The following is a 20,832-nucleotide window of genomic DNA, read 5'->3' as shown; positions in this document are numbered from 1 at the left end:
TGGAGTGTACGTGTGGTGAGCGAGGGGCAGAGGTGGAGGCAGGAAGGGAAACGGGAGGAAGTCGTCACGGGCTGAATTTAGGTTATGGTCCAACTTAGATTTAACAGGAACTGTATAATCCCCAGAATGGATCGTGATTTCCACTGTGTTCACGTAAGGCCTAAGCTCTTCCCCCCTTCCCCCCTTATTATTATTATTTTTTTACCATCAACACCATTTTAAGGTGTGCAGTTAAGTGGCACTTAGAACATTCACAAGGTTGTGCACTGTCACTGCTCTCTTGTTCCGGGACATTTTCATCGTCCCCCAAAGGAAATGCCCCGTGAACATCTCTCCCCAACCCCTCCCCCAGCAACAACTAATCCTCTCTCAGCCTCCATAGACTAGTTTATTCTGGAAATTTTGCATAAATAGGGAAAGTTGGAAAAGAAACCCTTGGCAGTAAGCTTGTGTTGTTACAAACTAGCTCAGCTGAAGGTAGAATTTGTGGGACCTGCAGGCAGGAGGCTAATGGAGGCCCAGGAGCTGGTGGCCGTCCCTGCCCCTGTCCTGTTCCCTCTGGCTGCTCCCAGCTCATGGCACCTTCCAGACTCAGGGAGGGGGGCTGCCTTAGCCCGAGGGGTCGCATCCCCAGGAAAGGGCAGGGCCCGCCCCCGGTCAGCAGGACTGGCAGGTGGCAGTGGGGGTGCAGAGAGGCTGGGTGCTGGGCGTCTGTCAGCCTTGGCCTTGGCCCTCGACACCTTGCTGTGATTTCCTCTGGGGAGCTGAGGTCTGGTACTCAGAGCAGGTGGAGAGTGTGCGTGGATGGTTCGGTGAGGGCCTCCTGAGAGGGGAGGAGCTGGGTTATTAATTGGCTGAAACCACTTGTGCTAAACGTGATGTCAAGAATAATTGAAGCTTGGGCACTCAGTGTGAGGATGGTGGCTGCCCTATATACATACGCCGAGTGGCGCACTGTCAGGGCCGGGGCTCTGAGTGTGGGCCGGTGAGGTGGCAAGCCCTGGAAAGGTCTGACGGCCATCCCCCTGTCCGGCTCCTCCCTGACGTTTGGCGCAGGAATCGTGGGTTTTGTCACAGGAGGCCGCGGCCCCGGCAGAGTGGAGGCCAGCGACGCATCTTGGCACAGTTGGCCCCAGGTGCCTGGTCGTGCCCACCTAGGCCCTGAGTTTGCCAAGCCCTTGGCCTTGCCTTTCCTTCTTTCTCCTGCTTGGTCCTGCTTTGGCTCCCATAGCCCCTCCTGCCCCATCCTAGCTCCTGGCTCCTACCGGTGTCCCTAACCAAGCCCCCCTCCCCGCCTCCCTGACCACCACCCTAGCAAGGCCGCCACGTCGGAGCCAAGCTCCTGCATGGGCTTCCCGGGGCCACTGACACAAATCACAAACCTGGTGGCCTAATGCAACAGAAGCTTGTTCTGTCTAATCGGTTTTCCAGGGCCGAAATCCACCTGCTGGCAGGGCCACACCCCCGGGGGCTGGGGGCAGGGCTGTGCCTTTTCCTGGTGCTGGCCAGCATTCTCGCTGGTGTGGCCGCACACCCCAGGGAGGAGCCTCTGGCTTGATTTTCGGCAGTCTCAGTCCTGTGGCTGCAGGAGGGTCGGGATTCCTTCCAGGTGACAAAGATCTGTAAGCAGCTCCAGCTGGGAGTTCGAATCTCTGAGCCTCTCCTTTCCTCCCCATCGCATCATCCAGCGCAGTTAGAAGCTGTCAGCCAGTCTCATTATAGACGGTCTGCGACTTACGATGGCTCATCTTGGGATTTTCCACTTTACCGTGGTATAGAAACAATACATGTTCCATAAAAACTGTACTTGGAATTTTCCCACGCTGGTGACACTCTCTAGGACCTGAGCGTCTCCCAGGCAGCCACGTGGTCACAAGGGTCAGCAACTGAGGCCCTGACCACCCTTCTGCTCCCACACAGCCGCTCGGCTTCTCACCTTCAGGTCCGCATTCAACCAGTTACATGAGACATTCCACAGCTTATTATAAAATAGGCTTTGTGAGAAGAGCGTTTTACCTGCCTGTAGGCCCGTGTAGGTGTTCCGAGCACGTTTAAGGCAGGCCAGTCTCAGCCGTCATGTCCGGGACGGTGGGTGTGTTGAATGCATTTTCCACTTAATGGTCTTTTTAACTTACGATGGCTTCATCTGGATGCAACCCCCTCGTACGTCAAGGGAGATCTGTGCTGGTCAATTTGACAAAAATGTCCTATGGTGCCCACCTCTTGTAGGGATTCCACAGGGGCAGACAGTGGCAACACCCTACCCACTCGTGTCTCTAGAGTCCATCCAATGTCTGGATCTAGAGTCAAGTCAGAAGATGTCCCTTGGGATTCTTGCCTCCCATGGCCTTTTTCAATATGGTAGCCAGGCTAACACTTCCACACCATTGGTCAGATTATGCTACACTGGTGCCCAAACCTGCATCTCATTCAGAATGACATGCAAATTCCCATCCAAACTCCCTGCCTCCCACGTCACCCCCTGCTCTCCTGGCATCCGCCACACAGCCGTGGCCAGCTGGCCCCCCAGGTCCCCAGGAACGTAGGCTCCGCAGGAACAGGGGACTAGCCTGCTTTGTTCTCCGCCGGTTCTCTACAGCCCAGCATGGCAGGGGCCAACCGCTAGTCTGTGAATGGAATAGTGTTACTTTCCCTAATTTACTGAGTTTTTGTAAGCAGCTCTCAAATAATTGTTATCTTCCCCCTCGCAGAACATTCTGGAAACAACTGGTGAAGCGCCATTAAGTGTGTTCAGCGGGAGAACAGGGGCTGCTTCGGATCCAGGCAACAGTGCCAACAGGTATGTCAGGGAGCCCCGGCTAAGCTCTGTTCTTCTGTACACGCACGGGGCCTTCTGAGAACCCGCCCGGGCCGGGGTGACGTAGGGGGTGCCGCCCGGGGTGCGGGAGACCGCGGACAGCATGCAGAACACCAACCATGATGGAGGAAAGAGGGTCTTTTGTTGCCGGTTGAGAGAAATATGACCAACCTTCCCCAGCACGTTGGGAGCCATCCACGGGGGCACCGTGAAGACTGGGAACACCTCGGGCCTTGCCAGGGTCAAGGGCACTAGACCCTGTAGTGGGTGCAAAACACGCACACTTTAAAGCAGTAGCATTAGATGGGCCTTGAGCACGTGATGCGAAGTGGAATGAGCCAGTAACAGAGGGACAGATGTTGTGGGCGTCCACTTGCACGAGGTCCCTAGGGCAGTCAGGTTCATAGAGAAGGAATATAGGGGAGGTGGGGGAGACCCAGGCCAGGGTTGGACCCGGCAGCCGTCAGGGTGGCAGTGAGGCCCACAGGACCTGAAACTCCCTGGGCATTCCCGCAATGAGTATTTCTCCCTTCCCATGAGGGCACGGGTGCGGTCCTTAGAGGTTTCACACACGGACAGTAAACGTGGGTTACGTGGGTTGGGCTGAAGTCCAGACAGGAGGCAGTGGAATATCACGTGGGCCAGGACCTTGGCTGGAAGGCCAGGTGAGCCGGGAGCCGCTGTTTCCTGCCCAGGGTTGAGAGCACAAGAGCCAGAAGCAACCTTCCCCTGCCCGAAGAGAAGGTGCCCAGCCCTGTACCTGACGGGGGATGGCTCTGAGTGCCCTGGGCCTGAGCAGGGGATGGCGTCTGAATTCCCTGTACCTGAGGGGGGAATAGCATCTCAGTTCCCTATACTTGAGGGGGGGTGGCTCTGAGTGCCCTGTGCCTTTGGGGGGAATGGCGTCTGTGTCCTCTGTACCTGAGGGGGGCACAGTTCTGAGTGCCCTGTACCTGAGGGAGGACAGAGTCTGAGTTCTTTGTACCTGAGTGGGGGATGGCATCTGTGTTCCCTGTACCTGAGGGGGGACCACATCTGAATGCCCTGGGCTTGAAGGGGGGGTAGAGTGCTGAGTGCCCTGGGCCTGAGGCAGGGTCAGCTCTGGGTGTCCTGTACCTGAGGTGAGGCAGCTCTGAGTGCCCTGGGCCTGAGGGAAGACAGCCCTGAGTGCCCTGTACCTGAGAGGCCTGGGCACAGTTCCCCTGTGCGGCCCACTGGGCCAGGTATATGGGGTTGTGACAGGGAACGTGATGGGGTCCCTCTAAGAGGGCCTCATCCTTGCTGGCTGTGGGTCATGGCCCTCGCATCCCTTTCCTGGAACCTGTGAATGGGCCAAACGCAGTGGGCAGTCGTCCTACACGGGAGTAGCCACTGTGACCTCACAGTGAATGCCGCGGAGGCCTTGTTCTGCCTTAGGGCAGCCCACTTCCCCTGGACGGCAGAGCACCTGTAGACAGTGACCTGCCTTCCGGGTGAGCCATCTGAAGCGGGGTCCCATCTGGGGACAGATTTTAGTCCGTGGCCTTAAATATGCTCCTCGTCAGCGAAACTCATCCCCGGAACACTGGTTCGGCCTCTACCTGCAGGGCACCCTGGTGTCACCCGGACCACCAAGCAGCAGGTGCGGGTCACAGAGGGGCCCCCCAGGAGAGCCGGGGAGAAAGTCGTGTTCAGATGGGCCCCATGAGCGAGGAAGCGTGGCCGTCCTCACTGTCCCTTTTCCCTTTGTGTCCAGAAACAACCGGGAACCTTCCGTTACAATCTCCAGCTCCTGGAGCAGCCGTGGCCCACGCCCCTGTCGCCGACGGATGTGTGTGGTTGGGAAAGTGAGCAGTGCCTTCTGTGGTCTTCCCAAGGTGGGTGTGTGCCCGACACGGCCGACTGTCTCCAGAAACCTGTTGGTGGGGTCAGGCGGCCCTGGGGCCTGTGGGCGAGCCATGTGTTCAACTTCTGGGCCTTCAGACCCCGCTCAGGCGGTTGGAAAGCACAACCTGACTGGATCCTCAATAAGGAAAATGTACAGCGCGTTTTTGCTGTCGGCCAGAGCGCCATCGCTCAGCTGTCCGCTTTGATCATCTCTGACCCCGCAAATTGGTAGTAGCTCAGCCGGGGAGCAGCGTGGACTCGGGGTGATACAGGTTCCCCAAGCTCCTGGTGGAACGTGCTGGAGGGTGTCCCGGGCGCTCTCTTGGCCGGGGTGCTGGCAAGTGTGAATCCTGTCCCCCTCCACATGTGCGGCGCATGGGGCCGGCCTGCGCCAGCCCAGCCGAGTCAGGGAGCCCTCGGCCTCACCGGGGTGCTCTATTCGCCGGCTTTCTGACACGGCGGAAACCTGGAAACCGGTCCTGACTCCAGACTAGGCCACGTCATCACCCCTCACTCCTTAACCTCTTAAATCCCAGTGCACCCGCCCCGTGGTGGGCTCCTGCAGCGTGACGGTGGGGATCCCCTCCTGCACCACGGGACGGCAGCGCTCTGCGGAGGATGTGGCCCCGGACCTGCTTCCAGGGACTGACGTCATGTCGGCCGCTGTCACGATGGGGGCCCTGGTCGGGGCGCGTGCATCCGCTCAAACCAGCGCCCCGATTTCACATTCTCCCACCTTACCCAGAAGGTAGGGGAAGGGTGGCGCGGAAGCCACCAATTCGGGAGCCACACCCAGCAAGCCGGCGACTCACTGTCTTCCTGTCCACCTAGTGATGATTGTAGTTGTGGCCAGCGCCTTGAGCCTCAGCGCCCTGGACCACGCAGGTGGCCACCGTTGTTCCCACCGCCCCCCCCCCCCCACCAGCACTTCTCACCAGGTCGGTGATGCGGTGCTGCTGGCCCTGGGACGCCACTTAAGGAAGCAGTGAAAGTCAGCCCTGCCCTCGGGTCCCGTAGCGCTTGCTTCTGGGCGGGCTGCTCCCCTCCTGTCTCCGTCCCTCCCGGTCGACCATCATGTTCTCTGAAGCCGTCCTTCCTGTCCCCCCACAGCTCCCTCGGCCACGATGGCTCAGTGTCCTGGCCTCATCCCAAGCAGCTCTGTCTCCTCGCTCAGTGTCTCCCCGGGGCCATCTCCGTGCAAGGTCCTGCCGACGCAGTCGATCCCACCGTTCATTGCTTCCCAGAAGCTGACACTCAGGCCCTTCTGAGTCTGGGGTTCCGGGTCCAGGTGGCTTCCGATGAGAGTCTGTGTCTGCTCCTGGATTTCGGGGACGGCTGTGGGGTTCAAGTGAGGATCCGCGACGTGTCTGAGGGAACGGCAGTCACCGCCTTCCACCAGTTTGGGAAAGGTGGGTGGTCCGGCGTCCGTTTAGAGCACAGGCAGCGGGTGCAGACTTGGTGACACCCCACGGGTAGCCCCGGCCACACTGGGCCAGAGGAGACCCCGCTCCTCCCGGGGCTCCCGCACCCTCTGTGTCCTGGTAACACAGGCTCGGGGGCTGCACCGAGCCCGCCCCCGAGCACTTTCCCTCGCTGCGTCCTGCCGGCCCCGCTGCTACCCTTCCCCACGTAGGGGAGGCGGGACAGGGGTCTGTCTTCCTCGCACACCTGGGGAGCCACGTGACCCTCCCCAGGGAAAGCTCTGAGCCACCGTGTGAACTGACACTGTCCTTCAGGTGGGTGCACACGCGCATGATGCTGCACACTTCATCGTTTGTACTAAAGTGTCGAACACCTTGCATGTAGGCAAAGTGACAAAAAACCTCTTTCTCCGGACACCGTGGTGCTGGGACCGTGCTGCCCGGAGAAGGACCGAGTCCCCAGCGCTGGTGTGGGGGGCGGGGTGGGTGGGAATTCTGACCTTTTCCCGCTCGCCAGCAGTGTGCAGCTTCCCGCTTTCTGTTTATCTTTTAAAATTATCTTTTGAACTTGGGACATCCTCATAGTTCAAGCCCCCACCTTACAGAGGCATGTGTGGTGATGGGTGTCCCCCCTCAGGGACCCCTGCTCTCTATCCCTTAGGCCCCTGGTACCCGTACATGATCCTCTCTCCTCCTGAACACAGGTGAACGCGGCACTCAGAGCCCTGCTCCCCGCTGGCACACACACCCGGCCACGTCTTGGAGCTCCTCCCGCATCCTCACAGGACGGGCTTCCCTGCCCTGCCATGTGCAGGGTGCACATTAATGTGCCCGAGTCTATTTAACCATGCTTTTTATCCGTACACATCGAGAGTTCTTCTAATCTTTCAATATCACAGACAACACCGCGGTGACTAATCACACGTGTGTGCCATTTTGCCACTTCAAAGAAAAGAGAAATTGCCTCAAATGCTAAGTGCGTTTGTAATTTTTTTTTTTTTTACTTATTTTTTGAGAGAGAGTAAGCAAGGGGAGGGGCAGAGAGAGGGGGGACAGAGGATCCAAAGCAGGCTGAGCTGACAGGCTGAGAGCAGCGAGCCCGATGTGAGGCTCGAACTCACGAACGGTGAGACCGTGACCTGAGCCAGAGTCAGATGCTCAACTGACTGAGCCGCCCAGGCGCCCCGGGTGCGTCTGTAACTTGACGGTTGCTACTAAACTGCTCGCAACAAGGGTTGGCTGGTTTCTAGTCCCCAGAGCAGCTCTCACTAGTTATTAGGTCCGACCGTGAGAAAGGGCCAGCGTCTGCCGTATTGTACCCAGAATAGCACTTTTTGTGGCTCAGCTCCCCGTGGTGTTCGTATGAGCACTTTCAGTAATTCCGAAGATTAGCCCTTTGTAGGTGATATAAGCTGCAATAGTTCTTTTTCTCAGTGTGTCGTTTGTGTTCAGGCTTTGCTTAGCGTTGTTTTTGCTTTTCATGCAGAAATTTTAATTTCTATCAAGTATACTCTATCTTTTCTTTTATGGTCTCTGAGTTTTAGCTCATAGAGAGGACACCCATCAGGTGTTATCTTCAGGTTGGTTGTTGTCGGGTGTGGAGAAGTTGCTGGTATTCGCTATTAACGTTGCACCGTTCTGTCGCTCTGAGTGGCCACAAATCCTTAACCGTGAAGCGTATTCTTCAGTGTTTGTCAGTCACGTAAACATTATTTACAAGTAGTGATATGCCAACCCCGTACCCCTGGCCTGACACCTGTCCTTCCCTGTCCTACTTAATCACCTTGGCTGGGACTTCCTGAACAGGGGGCCTGAGGGGAGAGGATGGCGGCATCTTTGTCGCGAGATGCTTTTAGTGTCGTTTGTTAAACTGGGTGCCAGACTTGGGACCGATGTAACTTATCAAATGTTAAGGAAATTTTCATCTTTGCTCTTTTATCAAGGACTTTAAAATTTTTTTAATTTCAAATTCCAGCTAGGAGTTGAATATCCGTGTTATGTTAGTTTCAGGTGTACAATATAGTGATTCAGCACATCCATGCATCGCCCAAGTGCCCTCCTTCATCCCCAAAACCTGTTTCCCCCGCCCTCCTCCCTTCTGGTGACCATCAGTGTGTTCTCTGTGGTTAAGAGTCTGTTTCTTGATTTGCCTCTCTCTTTTTTCCTTTGTTCATTCGTTTTGTTTCCTGAATTCTACATATAAGTGAAACCATATTTGCCTTTCTCTGACTGGCTTATTTGGCTTAGCATAATACTGTCTAGTTCCAGCCACATCATTGCAAATGGCAAGATTTCATTTTGTTTTATGGCTGAATAATATCTCATTGTATATATGTACCACATCTGTTCATTCACCTGCCGATGGACGCTTGGGCTGTTTCTGTAGTTTGGCTGTTGTGAAAATGCTGCAGGAAACATAGGAGTGTGTGTATCCCTTTGGATTAGTATTCTTGTATTCTTTGGGTAAACACCTAGTAGTGCAAATGCTCCATCATAGTGTAGTTCTATTTATAATTTTTTGAGGAAGCTCCATACCGTTTTCCACAGTGGCTGCACCAGTTTGCGTTCCCACCAACAGTGAAAGAGGGTTCCAATCAAGGACTTTTTTTTAATGTCAAGAGCCATGGGGCACCTGGCTGGCTCATTTGGTGGAGGATGTGACTCTTGATCATGGGGTCGTGAGTTCAAGCCTCATTTTGGGCTTAGAGCCTACTAAAAAAAAATGAAATAAAATCAAGAGTCATCCAACTTGTGAAACCCTTTTCAAAATCTGTGGAGCTGATCTTATGATTTCTTTCCTGCCTCTTTAGAGCTGTAAATATTAACCAACATCTTTCTATTTTTTATTTTTTTTAACGTTTATTTATTTTTGACAGAGAGAGAGAGACAGAGCATGAGCAGGGGAGGGGCAGAGAGAGAGAGAGAGAGGGAGACACAGAACCTGAAGCAGGTTCATGGCTCCGAGCTGTCAGCACAGAGCCTGACACACAAGCTGTGAGATCATGACCTGAGCCGAAGTCAGACGCTCAACCGACTGGGCCTCCCAGGTGCTGCTAACCAGCATCTTAATACTGAATCGCCCTGGAATTCCTAGGAGGGAAAACCCACTGGATTTGGGGGTACTGTTCTTCATGCTGCTGAATTCAGTTTCCCAACATTTTAGTTATGTTTCTTCCTCTGGTAATGACATGGGACTCGTCTGTAGTCACTAAGTTTTGTGTGGTTGTTTTGAATTTGGGGTATCGATGTTGTGTGGAGGTTTTCTTTATTTTGTTGGTCTTGAAATGGTTTAAATAGCTTTGGAAATCATTATTCTGTTTTGGAGAATTTGCTGATAACTCTCTGAGACTGATACATACACACGCATATCGATGTTAATTGCCTCCATTTCTTCTATGCCACCTTCTTCTATTTTATCTGTGGGAATTCATCTGTTGAGATGTTTTCTCCTTCTTCTATTTTTTTTAAATTTTATTTTTACAGGGGCACCTGGGTGGCTCAGTCAGTTGAGTGTCCGACTTCAGCTCAGGTCATGATCTCACAGTTCGTGAGTTCGAGCCCCGTGTCAGGCCCTGTGCTGACAGCTCAGAGCCTGGAGCCTGTTTCAGATTCTGTGTCTCCTTCTCTCTCTGCCCCTCCTCCACTTACGCTCTGCCTCACTCTGTCTTTCAAAAATAAATAAATGTAAAAAAAAAATTTTTTTTTAATTAAAATTTATTTTTACGTAATCTCTACACCCAACATGGTGACCAGACTCATGATCCTGCGATCAAGGGTTGCATGCTCCACTGACTGAGACAAGCAGGTGCACCCCCCGATCCCCCGCAACCTTTCTTTTTTTTTTTAAGATTTTATTTTTGGGCTCCTGGGTGGCTCAGTCAGTTGAGCATCCAACTCTTGATTTCAGCTCAGGTTATGATCTCACCATTCATGGGATCCAGCCCCATGTTGGGCTCTGCGCTGACAGCATGGAGCCTGCTTGGGACTCTCTCTCTGTCTCTCCGTCTCTGCCCCTCCCTCCCCCTCAGGATATATAAATCAACTTAAAAAAATAAATGAAAGAGTTTATTTTTACTGTTGAAGTTTTCTATTTCTGTTGCAGTTAGTTTTTTTAAGTTACATTTTCTTGGGAAAGCATCCACTGAACCCCGGTTGTCGCGTGTATTTGCACAAAGTGAGCCAAGTGGGCGGTAACGGCTCCTTACGTTTCATCAGTGTTCATGGGTGTCTCCTTCTGCCGCGTCTTATTTCTGGGTTATGCTTTCTCCTTGTCCTTGACTGGGTCAGGCACAGTTTCATTGGTTTATTTAAAGGCCCAGTCTTTGAATTTCATTAATTACATTCCTCCCCTAAGTTTATTAATTTCTGCTTTTTTTAATAAATTTTTTTTATTATTGTTTAATTTTGAAAAAGAGAGCACAGGTTGGGGAGGGACAGAGAGAGAGAGTGGGACAGAGGATCTGAAGCAGGCTCTGTGCTGACAGCAGGGAGCCCAAAGTGGGGCTCGAACCCACAAATGGGAAGATCATGATCTGATTTGAAGTCAGACGCTCTGCTGACTGAGTCACGCAAGTGCCCCCGGAAAGATTAAACAAATACATATTTATTTATTTGGAGAGACAGTGGGAGTGGGGGAGGGGCAGAGAGAGAGAGAGGGAGAATCCCAAGCAGGCTCCAAGCCGTCAGCACAGAGCCCTATGCGGGGCTCGAACTCATGAACGGTGAGATCATGACCTGAGCTGACAGCAAGAGTCGGATACTCAACTGACCGAGCCACCCAGGGGCTCCCCGTCTTAACTTTTGTAGAGTGTTTTATGTGCTCAGTGGTCTCCCGCCTGCCAGCCAGCTCAGCGCCACCCCCCTGCCCCACTTCATTAGAGGGCAGTTGTGTGCTGCGTGTGCTTGTCTGTGCTTGTGATATTCACAACCACTGTATTGTTTTGCCTAGTGGTGGGGTGACCAGGGTCTGTCTCCATCCTTGTGAATGTGTACCACAGCAGAACTCCCGGGGCCCAGGGCAAAATGCAAATGCAGAGCCCTTTGTTAATGAAAATTATTAAGACTTTCACCACAGCGGAGCACTAAAACCCACACAGGGCCCTGTGGAGTGTCCCATGCCCACGACGTGGCCCGCCTGCATGATGTCCCGTGCCCATGACGTGGCCCTCCTGAAAGAGAAAGTCGCCTCTGCTGTGTCGGTTCCCAGTGTCATCACCGTCACTGCCCTTCCACGCAGGTTTGATGTTGCACATATTTTTAATGGTTCATTTAGTGGTCATTCTTCTTCCTTTTTCCAGAAGGAGTCTATGTGCTCAAGGCAGTTATTCACAGTGAGTTCCGTGGAACTGAAAAGGAGCTCGGCCCCTATTATGTGGACATCGGCCCTGCGACCATGTCTGTGTCCATGAACTCCAGCAGCATCCACAAGGACGGGCTTCTTGTCCTCACGGACTCCCTCACGGATCAGAAAGGTAAGAGCTGCACCCGGGGTCTGAACCTCCCGCCCTCCACTCTGGATGCGGCGAGCCTCTGTGCTGGCGTTGTACGGTGCAGGGCATAGCCATTCCCATCCAGACACGCGCTCCTGCCTCACTGCGCCTCGCTCAGCAAGCACTGATTGCACAGTACTGTGCTCTGAGGGGCGTGTCCAGAGTTCTTGTCTCGGGATTCACAGTCTAGTAAACGCATGGAGGTCTGCGTCTGAAAAACAGGAGCCAGGACACGGAGCTGCATCCCCAAGGGCACGGCCAGGGCCTGGGAGGTTTCGGGAGGGATCGTGTGCACCTGCAGGTTAAGCAGTCCATGATGGGCCTTGAGGAGTGGGTCTGCCGCGAGGTAACGGGTGCGGGGAGAGCATTTGGGGCTGACAGCGTGGCAGTGAGTCCGCGCACAGAGAGGAGGCCCGACGGGTGCTGCAGACGGCTGAATGTTCACAGGGTGCCAGGCGCTCTCCTCCTGCTTCGCTCACATCGGGCCCACGGCCGCCGGCGGGGGCTCCCTTGGCGCTCTGTGTTGTAAGGGACCCGGCTTGGAGGCCGGTGGAGTGGGAGTGGAGGATCCCAGCCAAATATCAGCAACACATGGGAAGAAGAGTCGTGGGCGAGTGTGGGCACCCGTCGGAGATACTCAGCCTCAGGGGATGGAATTATGGGTTATGTTTCCCGGAAGCAGGGAAAAGGAGAGGCCAGCGAGGACATGTCCGGATGATACTCATGGGGTCTTACACACCGACCGCACACTCTCTATACACTTAGCCCCGTGAGTGCCTCTCTGTCCAGGATGTCACAAAACACAGGGAGGAGGGATTTTTAGTCTGTGCCCTTGGGGTCTGCACTGGGAGTTGGGATCGGGAGACCCGGCACAGATGGACCACCTGAGTAGTCTCGTGCGGATTCGTATGTCGTGGTTCCTCTTCCCGGCTGGTGACTGTGTCCTGGTCAGAACTGAGTTGTAGGTGTGGTCAGTGAGATGCTGTCACTCTTAGACATGAGATATTTATTTTTCAGAAATTCTAAAACACTGGGGCACCTGGGTGGCTCAGTCAGTTGAACATCCAACTTCGGCTCAGGTCATGACCTCACGGTTCACGAATTTGAGCCTCATGTCGGGCTCGCTGCTGTCCGTGCAGAGCCTGGAGCCCGTTTCAGATTCTGTGTCTCCTCTCTCTCTGCCCCCACCCTGCTCACGCTCTGCCTCTCAAAAATAAATAAATGTTAAAAAAATATTCTAGAGCATTGATGAAGAACAAAATACCCACTGCACATTACCGTTGTTATAAAAGAGGATTTTGTCTCCGTAAAGAAAAGAGCTGCACAGAACACCAGTCCCTGAGAACAAAGACCCATCTCCTCTCCTCCTGTCCCAGCAGACCAGTGTGCCCAGACGTGACGGTCCTGCTCTGGACCCTGACACCATGTACGGTGCCTGCCCTCCCGGTACACGCACACACATGCGTGTGCACGTATCATGTGTGTGCAGCCCTTTGCATTGCGTGTCCGAGGGGTTAAAAGCTTGTCCCCACCTGACCCTGTTAGGAGCCCTTGTGAAGTAAGACACTCCTTGGTGCGCACCGGGGAGGCCCTTTAAAGACGAGGCCATCCAGCAAAGGAATTAACAGTTACTGCTACGCCAGGCAGTTCCTGGGGGAGAAGAGAAAACAGGATTCCCGCGAAAAACATTTTGTGACAGGGTTCACGTTCCGCAGGCTTGTCTGATTCCAAACCTCGGGCTTCAGAATTTTGAAATCCACTGGGATTCAGAGAGAGAGAGTAAAAAATGGAAACTGGGGACCATCTGTTGCTTGAGACAGAGGAGTGGATTTTTAAGATCGTCGCCACGTTTTCTGTTTTGTGTTTTCCCGCGTAGGCACTGTCGTCACACATCGTTTTCCAACTGGGCCCTCGTGGAACGTGTCCTTCACTTCTCGTACACGAGCGGGCGGCGGCCAGGCGTGGAAACCCGTGACTGTTCGGTTCCAGATGCAGCGTATGTTCCCTTTCTGATTCGAGACTTGTCAGAGTCAGTCGGGATCACCGAGGGCCCCGGGCAATGCCAGTTTCCACGATTAGCTCTGCTGAGATTTTCTTTTGCCCTTGAACTAGCCCTGTAGTTTGTTGTAGGGCTTTCTAGAAACCACCCACCTCGAGGCTTCAGCCTGAAGGTACGGGGTGGGTTATGGTGCAGAATCCTCTGGGAGCCCCTGACCCTGTACCAGACGCTTTCCAGGAGATTTCACAGGGAATCGCCCCATCACTTTAGGACTTTGCTGGCCTTTGCCCTGGGGCCGCCTGTGTGTCAGCGGGCTCAGGATCCTGCCTTCCCGCCCGACTGTGTGGGAGGTGAGGAGGCTGGGGTCCCTGGATGGCCCGAAGCATCTGTACCTCCCTCACGTACACAGCCGTCTCTGTCTACACTAACGGAACCGTGTTTGCCACCGACACCGACATCACCTTTCTGGCTGTGACCAAGGAGACGGTCCCCCTGGAGTTCCTGTGGTATTTCGGAGAAGGCCCACCCGTGAGGACAACTTCCAGGAGCATTAGGAAAAGACTCCGCATCCCCCAGTGGTCAGTAAATGGGCATCACGAGGGGTGGCTGCTGGCAGTGTGGCCGTAGCTCAGTGTACAGATCTCCCCGCCACGACCTCGAGCTACATTCACACTTAGTGCCGCTGGTGCATCCGCGAATGGGACTTCAAATGTACATTTGTTTATTTTTTCATTTTTTAACTTTGATTTCTTTAAGTGTATTTATTTTGAGAGAGAGTGTGAGCGGGAGAGGGGCAGAGACTGAAAGAGAGAGAGAGAGAGAGAGAGAGAGAATTCTAAGCAGGCTCTGAGCTATCAGCACAGAGCCCAATTCAGGGCTCAATCCCATGAGCTGTGAGATCATGACCTGAGCCGAAGTCAGAGGCTTGGACGCTGAACTGACTGGGCCCCCAGGCGCCCCTCAAATGTGAATTTAAAGAAGAGGCTCCTTCCTTCCCGCTTGCACCAGGGGCATGTGTGGGGCTTTGGAACCAAACTTTCCTGGGTTCAGATCCCATCTCCCCCACCTGGGTAAATTCCCCCTCCAAGGAGGGGTCCCAGTGCTTGACCCTCCCCCCCTGACTCTGGAGGTGACTGACCTAATGACCGAGGGGTGGCCCCCCAGTAAGTGGGAAAGCCCTGTGGAGGACCGTGCCCACCCCCACCTTTCTCGGGCAGTGAGGCGGGGTTCTCTGTTCCTGACCTGTTCCTGTCTCCCCCTGCCCTACCTGCCCCCTCCTCGGTCCCCACCCCACCCACCCCCCCCCCCCCGCCCCAGGTACAGCGTGACGGTGCAGGCTTCCAGCAGGCTGGGCAGGGTGGCCTCGGAGCCCCACCGCATCAGGGCGCAGAGGAGAATCGTCGCCAATCGGCTTGCGTCCCCGTCCTCGGCTCTGCTCAACACCAGCGTGACCTTTGAGTGCAGACTCAACTTCGGCAGCGATGTCGCTTTCCTATGGGACTTTGGGGACGGCGCCGTGGGCCTGGGGGGCAGCTCTGCCAGCCACAGCTACAGCAGGTGAGGGGCTCAGGTGCAGGCAGGGCCCTGCACACGGCGGCCGGCACATAAGGGTCTCCTAACCGACCCCACAGCGCATGCCATTGGCAGATACTGAAGAGTGACATGTAAACCCAGCTGCTCCCCGGGAGCTCCCGGTCTGGGGACGGCAGGAGGAAGACGGATGTTCTGAGCCCCAGGAGGCACGGAGAGGGCAGTGGGACAAGTGGTGGGGGCCCGACGCGGGTAGAAGGGGCTCAGAAGACTGCGAAGGGCCTCTCTGTCATCCTGAGGTGCTTGGGCTGTGTCCTTTCATTCGGTATTTATTGAGCACCCACTGTTTACCTGGCGTGAGGCATTCTGGAGATCCATGCACAGTTAGGCCTGCCTGGGGAGGTGGACGTGCCCACGGGAAGCCACGTTCAAGGTTAGGAGTGGACGAGGCGTGGGCCACCCGGGTCCAGGTCTGAGCCTCCCGGCTCAGAGTCCTACACTCACTCCGATGGAGGGTGTCCCAGAGGAGGAGGGACAGACAGACGGGCTCAGTCTCTTCATTCCTGTGCGTTGTGGCCCTTCCAGGGAAGGGGAGTTTACCGTCCAGGTCCTCGCCTTCAACGACGTCAGCACTGCCTCCCTGAGAAAGCAACTTTTCATCGTGCGTGAGCCCTGCCAGCCGCCCCCAGTGAAGAACATGGGGCCGGGGAAGGTGCAGGTAGGGCTGGACTGGAACGACGGCACTTGGGGCAGTAAAGGGAGGCTCTGTGCCACCGGCCCTCCGTGCTGGACGCAAGGGGGCACTTCTGAGGGCCTCTGAGCGCTGAGAGCCAGGCCCAGGGGTCCTCCTTCTGGGCTGATTGGGCCTTCGTTCTCCCCCCTTCCTCTGGTGCTCAGAGCCACCGGCTCTGAGAAGCTTTCCAGAAATTGCTGGTGCAAAGCACAGAAGTGTTGTCAGGAGAAGGGGACGTTTGGGTACACACGGTGTCAGCCAGCCCTTTCCTGAGCGCCTACTATGGGTTAGGAAAAGTAGGGCCACTTTTTATTCCTTTTTTTCCTTTGAGGCCTCTCGTGTGGAGCGGATTTTCCCTTTCAGGGCAGAAGTGTCCAGTGACACATGGAGTGAAAGCCTGGGACTCGGCTGCATTTGCCCGAATTTGTCCCGTGGTTTTCCGGCATCAGAGGCCGTTGATGGGCTGCTGACCGGGGTCTTGGGTTGGGGACCTCCTACCCCAGATGAGGCAGTGGGGATCGGGGGGCACACAGTCCCTCGGGCAAGGCCCGGGTGGTTCCTGGCCATGTGGGCCCTGTGGGACAGTGACGGTCCCTTACAAGTGAGACCCATGCCCCCATGAGGCCAGCATGTGCCTACAAGGTCATCAGTCTGCACGGGCAGTGGGCTCTCTGGGTCGGGGAGACGGACAGAAGGTCAGGGGGGACCCTTAACATGGCCATGAGGAGCATGGGTCCCCCTGGAATCAGGGGAGAGGGGTCTGCGCTTAAATCCTGACTCTGCTCTTGGGTTGAGCCACCAAATGGGGTTTTTCCCTGGTTAAACATGGTCGAGTTGACTCCATGCCATGTGGCTCAAACTGTGTATTGGCTGTGTGATCTGGGGTTCTCTTCTTTTTTTGTTTTCTAAGTAAGCTCTACACCCAGCGAGGGCTCGAACTCACAACCCTGAGATCAAGAGTGGCACATTCTACTGACTGAGCCAGCCAGGCACCTCCTGGGGTTGTTTTCCACAAAAAAGAGTACTCAAGTTTTTTTCATTTTTAAAATAAAACAACATTGACGAGTCCGTTTTTTCTTCATAGTTTTTTTGTCTCATACACATTTTCTAAGAGTGTAAAGAAAAACGGGAAATCATCTGAAATGCATCAGGAGAATGCCACTGTCACTGGACACACTTAACGTCAAAAGTCACATTCCAATTTTAATAAATACCAGTTTCTTTCTTTTTAAATTTGTTTTAGAGAGAGACAGAGTGTACACACGTGGGGGAGGGGCAAAGAGGGAGAGAGGGAGAAAGAAAATCCCAAGCAGGCCCCTCACTGTCAGCTCAGAGCCTGACGCAGGGCTCGAACTCACGAGCTGTGAGATCATGACCTGGGCTAAGATGAGAAAACAGACGCTTAACCCACTGAGCCACCAGGCACCCCTAATATTTCTTGATTTTTAACAATACTGGGGCGCCTGGGGGGCTCAGTGGTTAAGTGTCCAACTTCAGCTCAGGCCTTGATCTCGCAGTTCGTGGGTTCGAGCCCCGTCCCCGGCTCTGTGCTGACAGCTTGGAGCTCGGAGCCTGGAGCCTGCTTCAGATTCTGTACCTCCCTCTCTCTCTGTCCCTCCCCCACTCACACTCTGTCACTGTGTCTCTCTCAAAAATAAATAAACATAAAAAAGTTTTAAATAATACTAACTTTCATGTATTTTACCCGTGTGTTTCTTTTCTATGTGGATATCTTTTTGAAACTATACTTGACTGTTCAGAAGTTTAAATTTCTATGGAATCAGATCTATTCACCTTTTCCCTTTCATATTTTCCCATTAATCTTAGAAGGATTTTTCCTCTCATGGGTATATAAGTATAAATATTCACATATTCTTTCTTGTTTTTGTATATTGACTCATGATTTTGTCTGCAGGAGGAATGTGTATTTGTTTCAGTGTTTTGTATTCCAGCTATAAGGGGCCCATCCTGTGATTATGCAAGAGGGTCACTGGTGCCCGATGTTGAGAGTAAGTTTTGACGCTTCTCTGTGGCGTCAGGCATAATGGACCTTTCGAGCTCTTTTCTCTTTAACCCGCAGGTGTGGAGATCTCAGCCCGTGAACCTGGGTGTGACGTTTGAGTCTGCGATCCTCTGTGACATCTCCCAAGGCCTCTCCTACACCTGGACCTTCTGGAACTCTGAGGGGGCACGGGTGCCCCTGCCCCCTGCTGTCAGCACTCACGGGCAGACCCTCACTGTCCCCGGCTACTTCCTACAGCCTGGGAACTACACCGCTCTTGCCAAGGTGGGTGACTGGCCAGCGTGCTTTCCACCAGCCTCCGAACAGGACCCCAGCCTCTGTTACCCCAGCCTGCTCTGTCCAAGAAAAAGAGGGCTGTCACAACAGGTGTGGCTGGGATCTCGAGAAGTGCTTGATTCCTTTAACACATTTTATGTCCAAATGCGGACAGAGTAATCGTGAAAATCTCCTTATTTGTTTAGCAAAAGCTTCCTGTTCACCTGCTTTGACCATGTCACCAAGGTAGTCCCGGGATGTTAAAGGTGTATTTGTGTCATCAAGGGGCCCGCTGCCTGGGAAGGGAGGGCATGTTAGTCAGAGAGCAGGGCCACCAGGGGACCCTGGTGACCAGGCTGGTGCTGACATTTGCTGCGTTTGGCTGGAAAAATGGTGACAGTAGGTCGTGGTCTCTTCTAGGAGAGTTGGCTTCATGGGGCACAGGACGTGGGAGGCAGCAGCCGGGGCCAAGACCCTGAAGGAGACTAGGGCTCGCGAGGGGGCACAGGCTGGCAGGGCAAGTGGGGAACAGACCTGGTGAGGGGTCTGGGGTCTGCCTGGCAGGTGTAAAGGCTGGACTGGAGACCACCGGTGCCGCCCCAGCTCCATAGGGAGGGGGCTTTGTTCCTTCATCTGGGACATGAGGGTCTGCCCTATGCGTGGTGACCAGCGTGGGTCCCTCAGGTCCCTGGGGACACCAGCACACACACTGGGAGCAGTGACATGTGCTTGCGTGTCTCAGCAGCATTACACCGCGATCAGGATTTCCAGTTGCTTCCTTGCCACATCTGTGCTCGTCCCACCGTGCCCTGGACCCCTCCCCAAGGGCCGGGTGACGGCCACAGTAGCACCGTTGCAGACGAAGGCCACAGGAAGGGTCAGAGGCAGTGGAGTGGGAACCACACTTTACTTCAGAAGTATTAATTAGGGAAGAGTTGGGAGTAGACTGAAGGATGGGACTTCACTACTGAATACTCTCTGGAACATTCCATCACTCTGGAGTGCTCTAATGATGAACTCAGAGGCAAGGGGAGGCTGAAATGGCACAGTGGCCGTGGGCAGAAAGGCAGAACAGGTGACTGCAGGTGGGTTTACGGCCAGTAAAACCCACGAGGGTTCACCTACCCTCGTGATTACTCGCACAAGTGAAATGGAAAACGCAAAGGTTAAGACCGAGTGCATGGAGGACAGTGAGACTGCTCCCCATTTCCCTCAGGAGAGCAGAGTGTCCATTTGGGACACTTTCTGAGCAGCGAGGACAGGAGCAGGAGGGAGGAGCCCCAGCAGGCAGCCCTTTTGTTTTGGGAATGGAACAGGTGAAGGAGCCTGAAAACGAGACAAGGTTTGGTATGTCTATAATAAACATCATAAGGATCTGTTAATTTTTAAATAGTAGAAATGTTTTATTAGTAATACTCCCTGTTTTTAAATGTTTATTTTTGAGAGAGAGAGAGAGAGGCAGAGCACAAGTAGGGGAGGGCAGAGAGAGAGGGAGACACAAAATCCAAAGCGGGCTCCAGGCTCTGAGCTGTCAGCACAGAGCCTGATACGGGGATTAATCCCATGAGGCGTGAGATCATGACCTGAGCCAAAGTGGGATGCTTAACTGACTGAGCCATCCAGGTGCCCCAGTTATTATTTTATTTTTTTAATGTTTGTTTATTTTTGAGAGACAGAGCACAAGCAGGGGAGGGGGCAGAGAGAGAGAGGGAGACACAGAATCTGAAACAGGCTGCAGGCTCTGAGCTGTCAGCACAGAGCCTGACACGGGGCTCGAACTCCTGAACTGAACCATGAGATCACGACCTGAGCCAAAGTCAACTCAACCGACTGAGCCACCCAAGGCACCCCCATTATATTCTCGAAATCACTTGTTCCTGAAACGGTCTATATTTTTTCTTGGTTTAACGTGGCTTAAAATCTTTACTGTCCGTCATCACATTGACAAGACCAAGCAGGCATTCCTGTTCTGTGACCAGTCTTGGGGGTCTCCTTGTCACTGAGGTTCTTGGGGAAGTGACTGCCAGAAGGGCAGATTTCAGCTGGACAGACGTGGCCCAGAGCAGACCCAGTGCGGTCATGGTGTGGACTGTGTGACCAGCCTAACCACCCCGTGTTCCAGCTGGGCACGAATGGGGTGGAGGAGAATTCCCAAGACAGGCGGTCTGGCCCCCTGCCCGAGAGGCCTGGCACGGATGCCCATCTCCCTGTGGTGTGGCTCCGAACCCTGCAGATTACAAGTACCATTGTCAGTGTGGTTAGAAACAGCCATTCATGCAGAGGCTGGTTCATACTGTGTAAGGTCACGAGTCAGTGCTCTGTGACCTGGCAAAAAGAGAAGCGGACAGGGCCGTGTGGCCATGGGTTCCCTTTCCATCCTGCAGCTCTGAGCTAGTGTGTGCCATTGGATAAGGTGCACAAAGATGGGCAGCGAAATGCTTGATGAGGCCCAATGCTGGTAACTTCATGCATCCAGCACTTGAGAGTCCCTTTTCCCCGAGATCCGGACAGTGGGGTCACAGGTGCCCTCGCCTGCCCATGTGGGAAGGGTCATGGTTGCGGTCCACGCCTCGGCGCTCAATGGCTCCGCTGGTTGACACACTCACTCATCAGCTGTGTCATTGGCGTTGAGTGGGCTACGGATGTATCTTTGTCCGAGTCGTGGCGACCCGACTTGAGAAGATGCTTTTGCTGAGAT

General features: G+C 54.2%; 1 protein-coding gene across 1 annotated transcript in view; it reads left to right on the top strand.

The window, feature by feature from the left end:
- The window catches only part of PKD1L1 (polycystin 1 like 1, transient receptor potential channel interacting), a 115,854-nt gene that overhangs the window by 23,178 nt on the left and 71,844 nt on the right, over positions 1 to 20,832 (top strand). Inside the window, 10 exon segments of the mRNA XM_042963126.1 lie at positions 2,712 to 2,800; positions 4,554 to 4,674; positions 5,221 to 5,432; positions 5,795 to 6,093; positions 11,403 to 11,576; positions 13,471 to 13,590; positions 14,003 to 14,171; positions 14,911 to 15,150; positions 15,709 to 15,841; positions 17,937 to 18,143. Of these exon segments, the coding sequence (XP_042819060.1) occupies positions 2,712 to 2,800; positions 4,554 to 4,674; positions 5,221 to 5,432; positions 5,795 to 6,093; positions 11,403 to 11,576; positions 13,471 to 13,590; positions 14,003 to 14,171; positions 14,911 to 15,150; positions 15,709 to 15,841; positions 17,937 to 18,143 (1,764 nt within the window).

This window comes from Panthera tigris, chromosome A2 (genome assembly GCF_018350195.1).
Source record: "Panthera tigris isolate Pti1 chromosome A2, P.tigris_Pti1_mat1.1, whole genome shotgun sequence".
NCBI lineage: Eukaryota > Metazoa > Chordata > Mammalia > Carnivora > Felidae > Panthera > Panthera tigris.
This window is presented reverse-complemented; position numbering and strand designations above follow the sequence as displayed.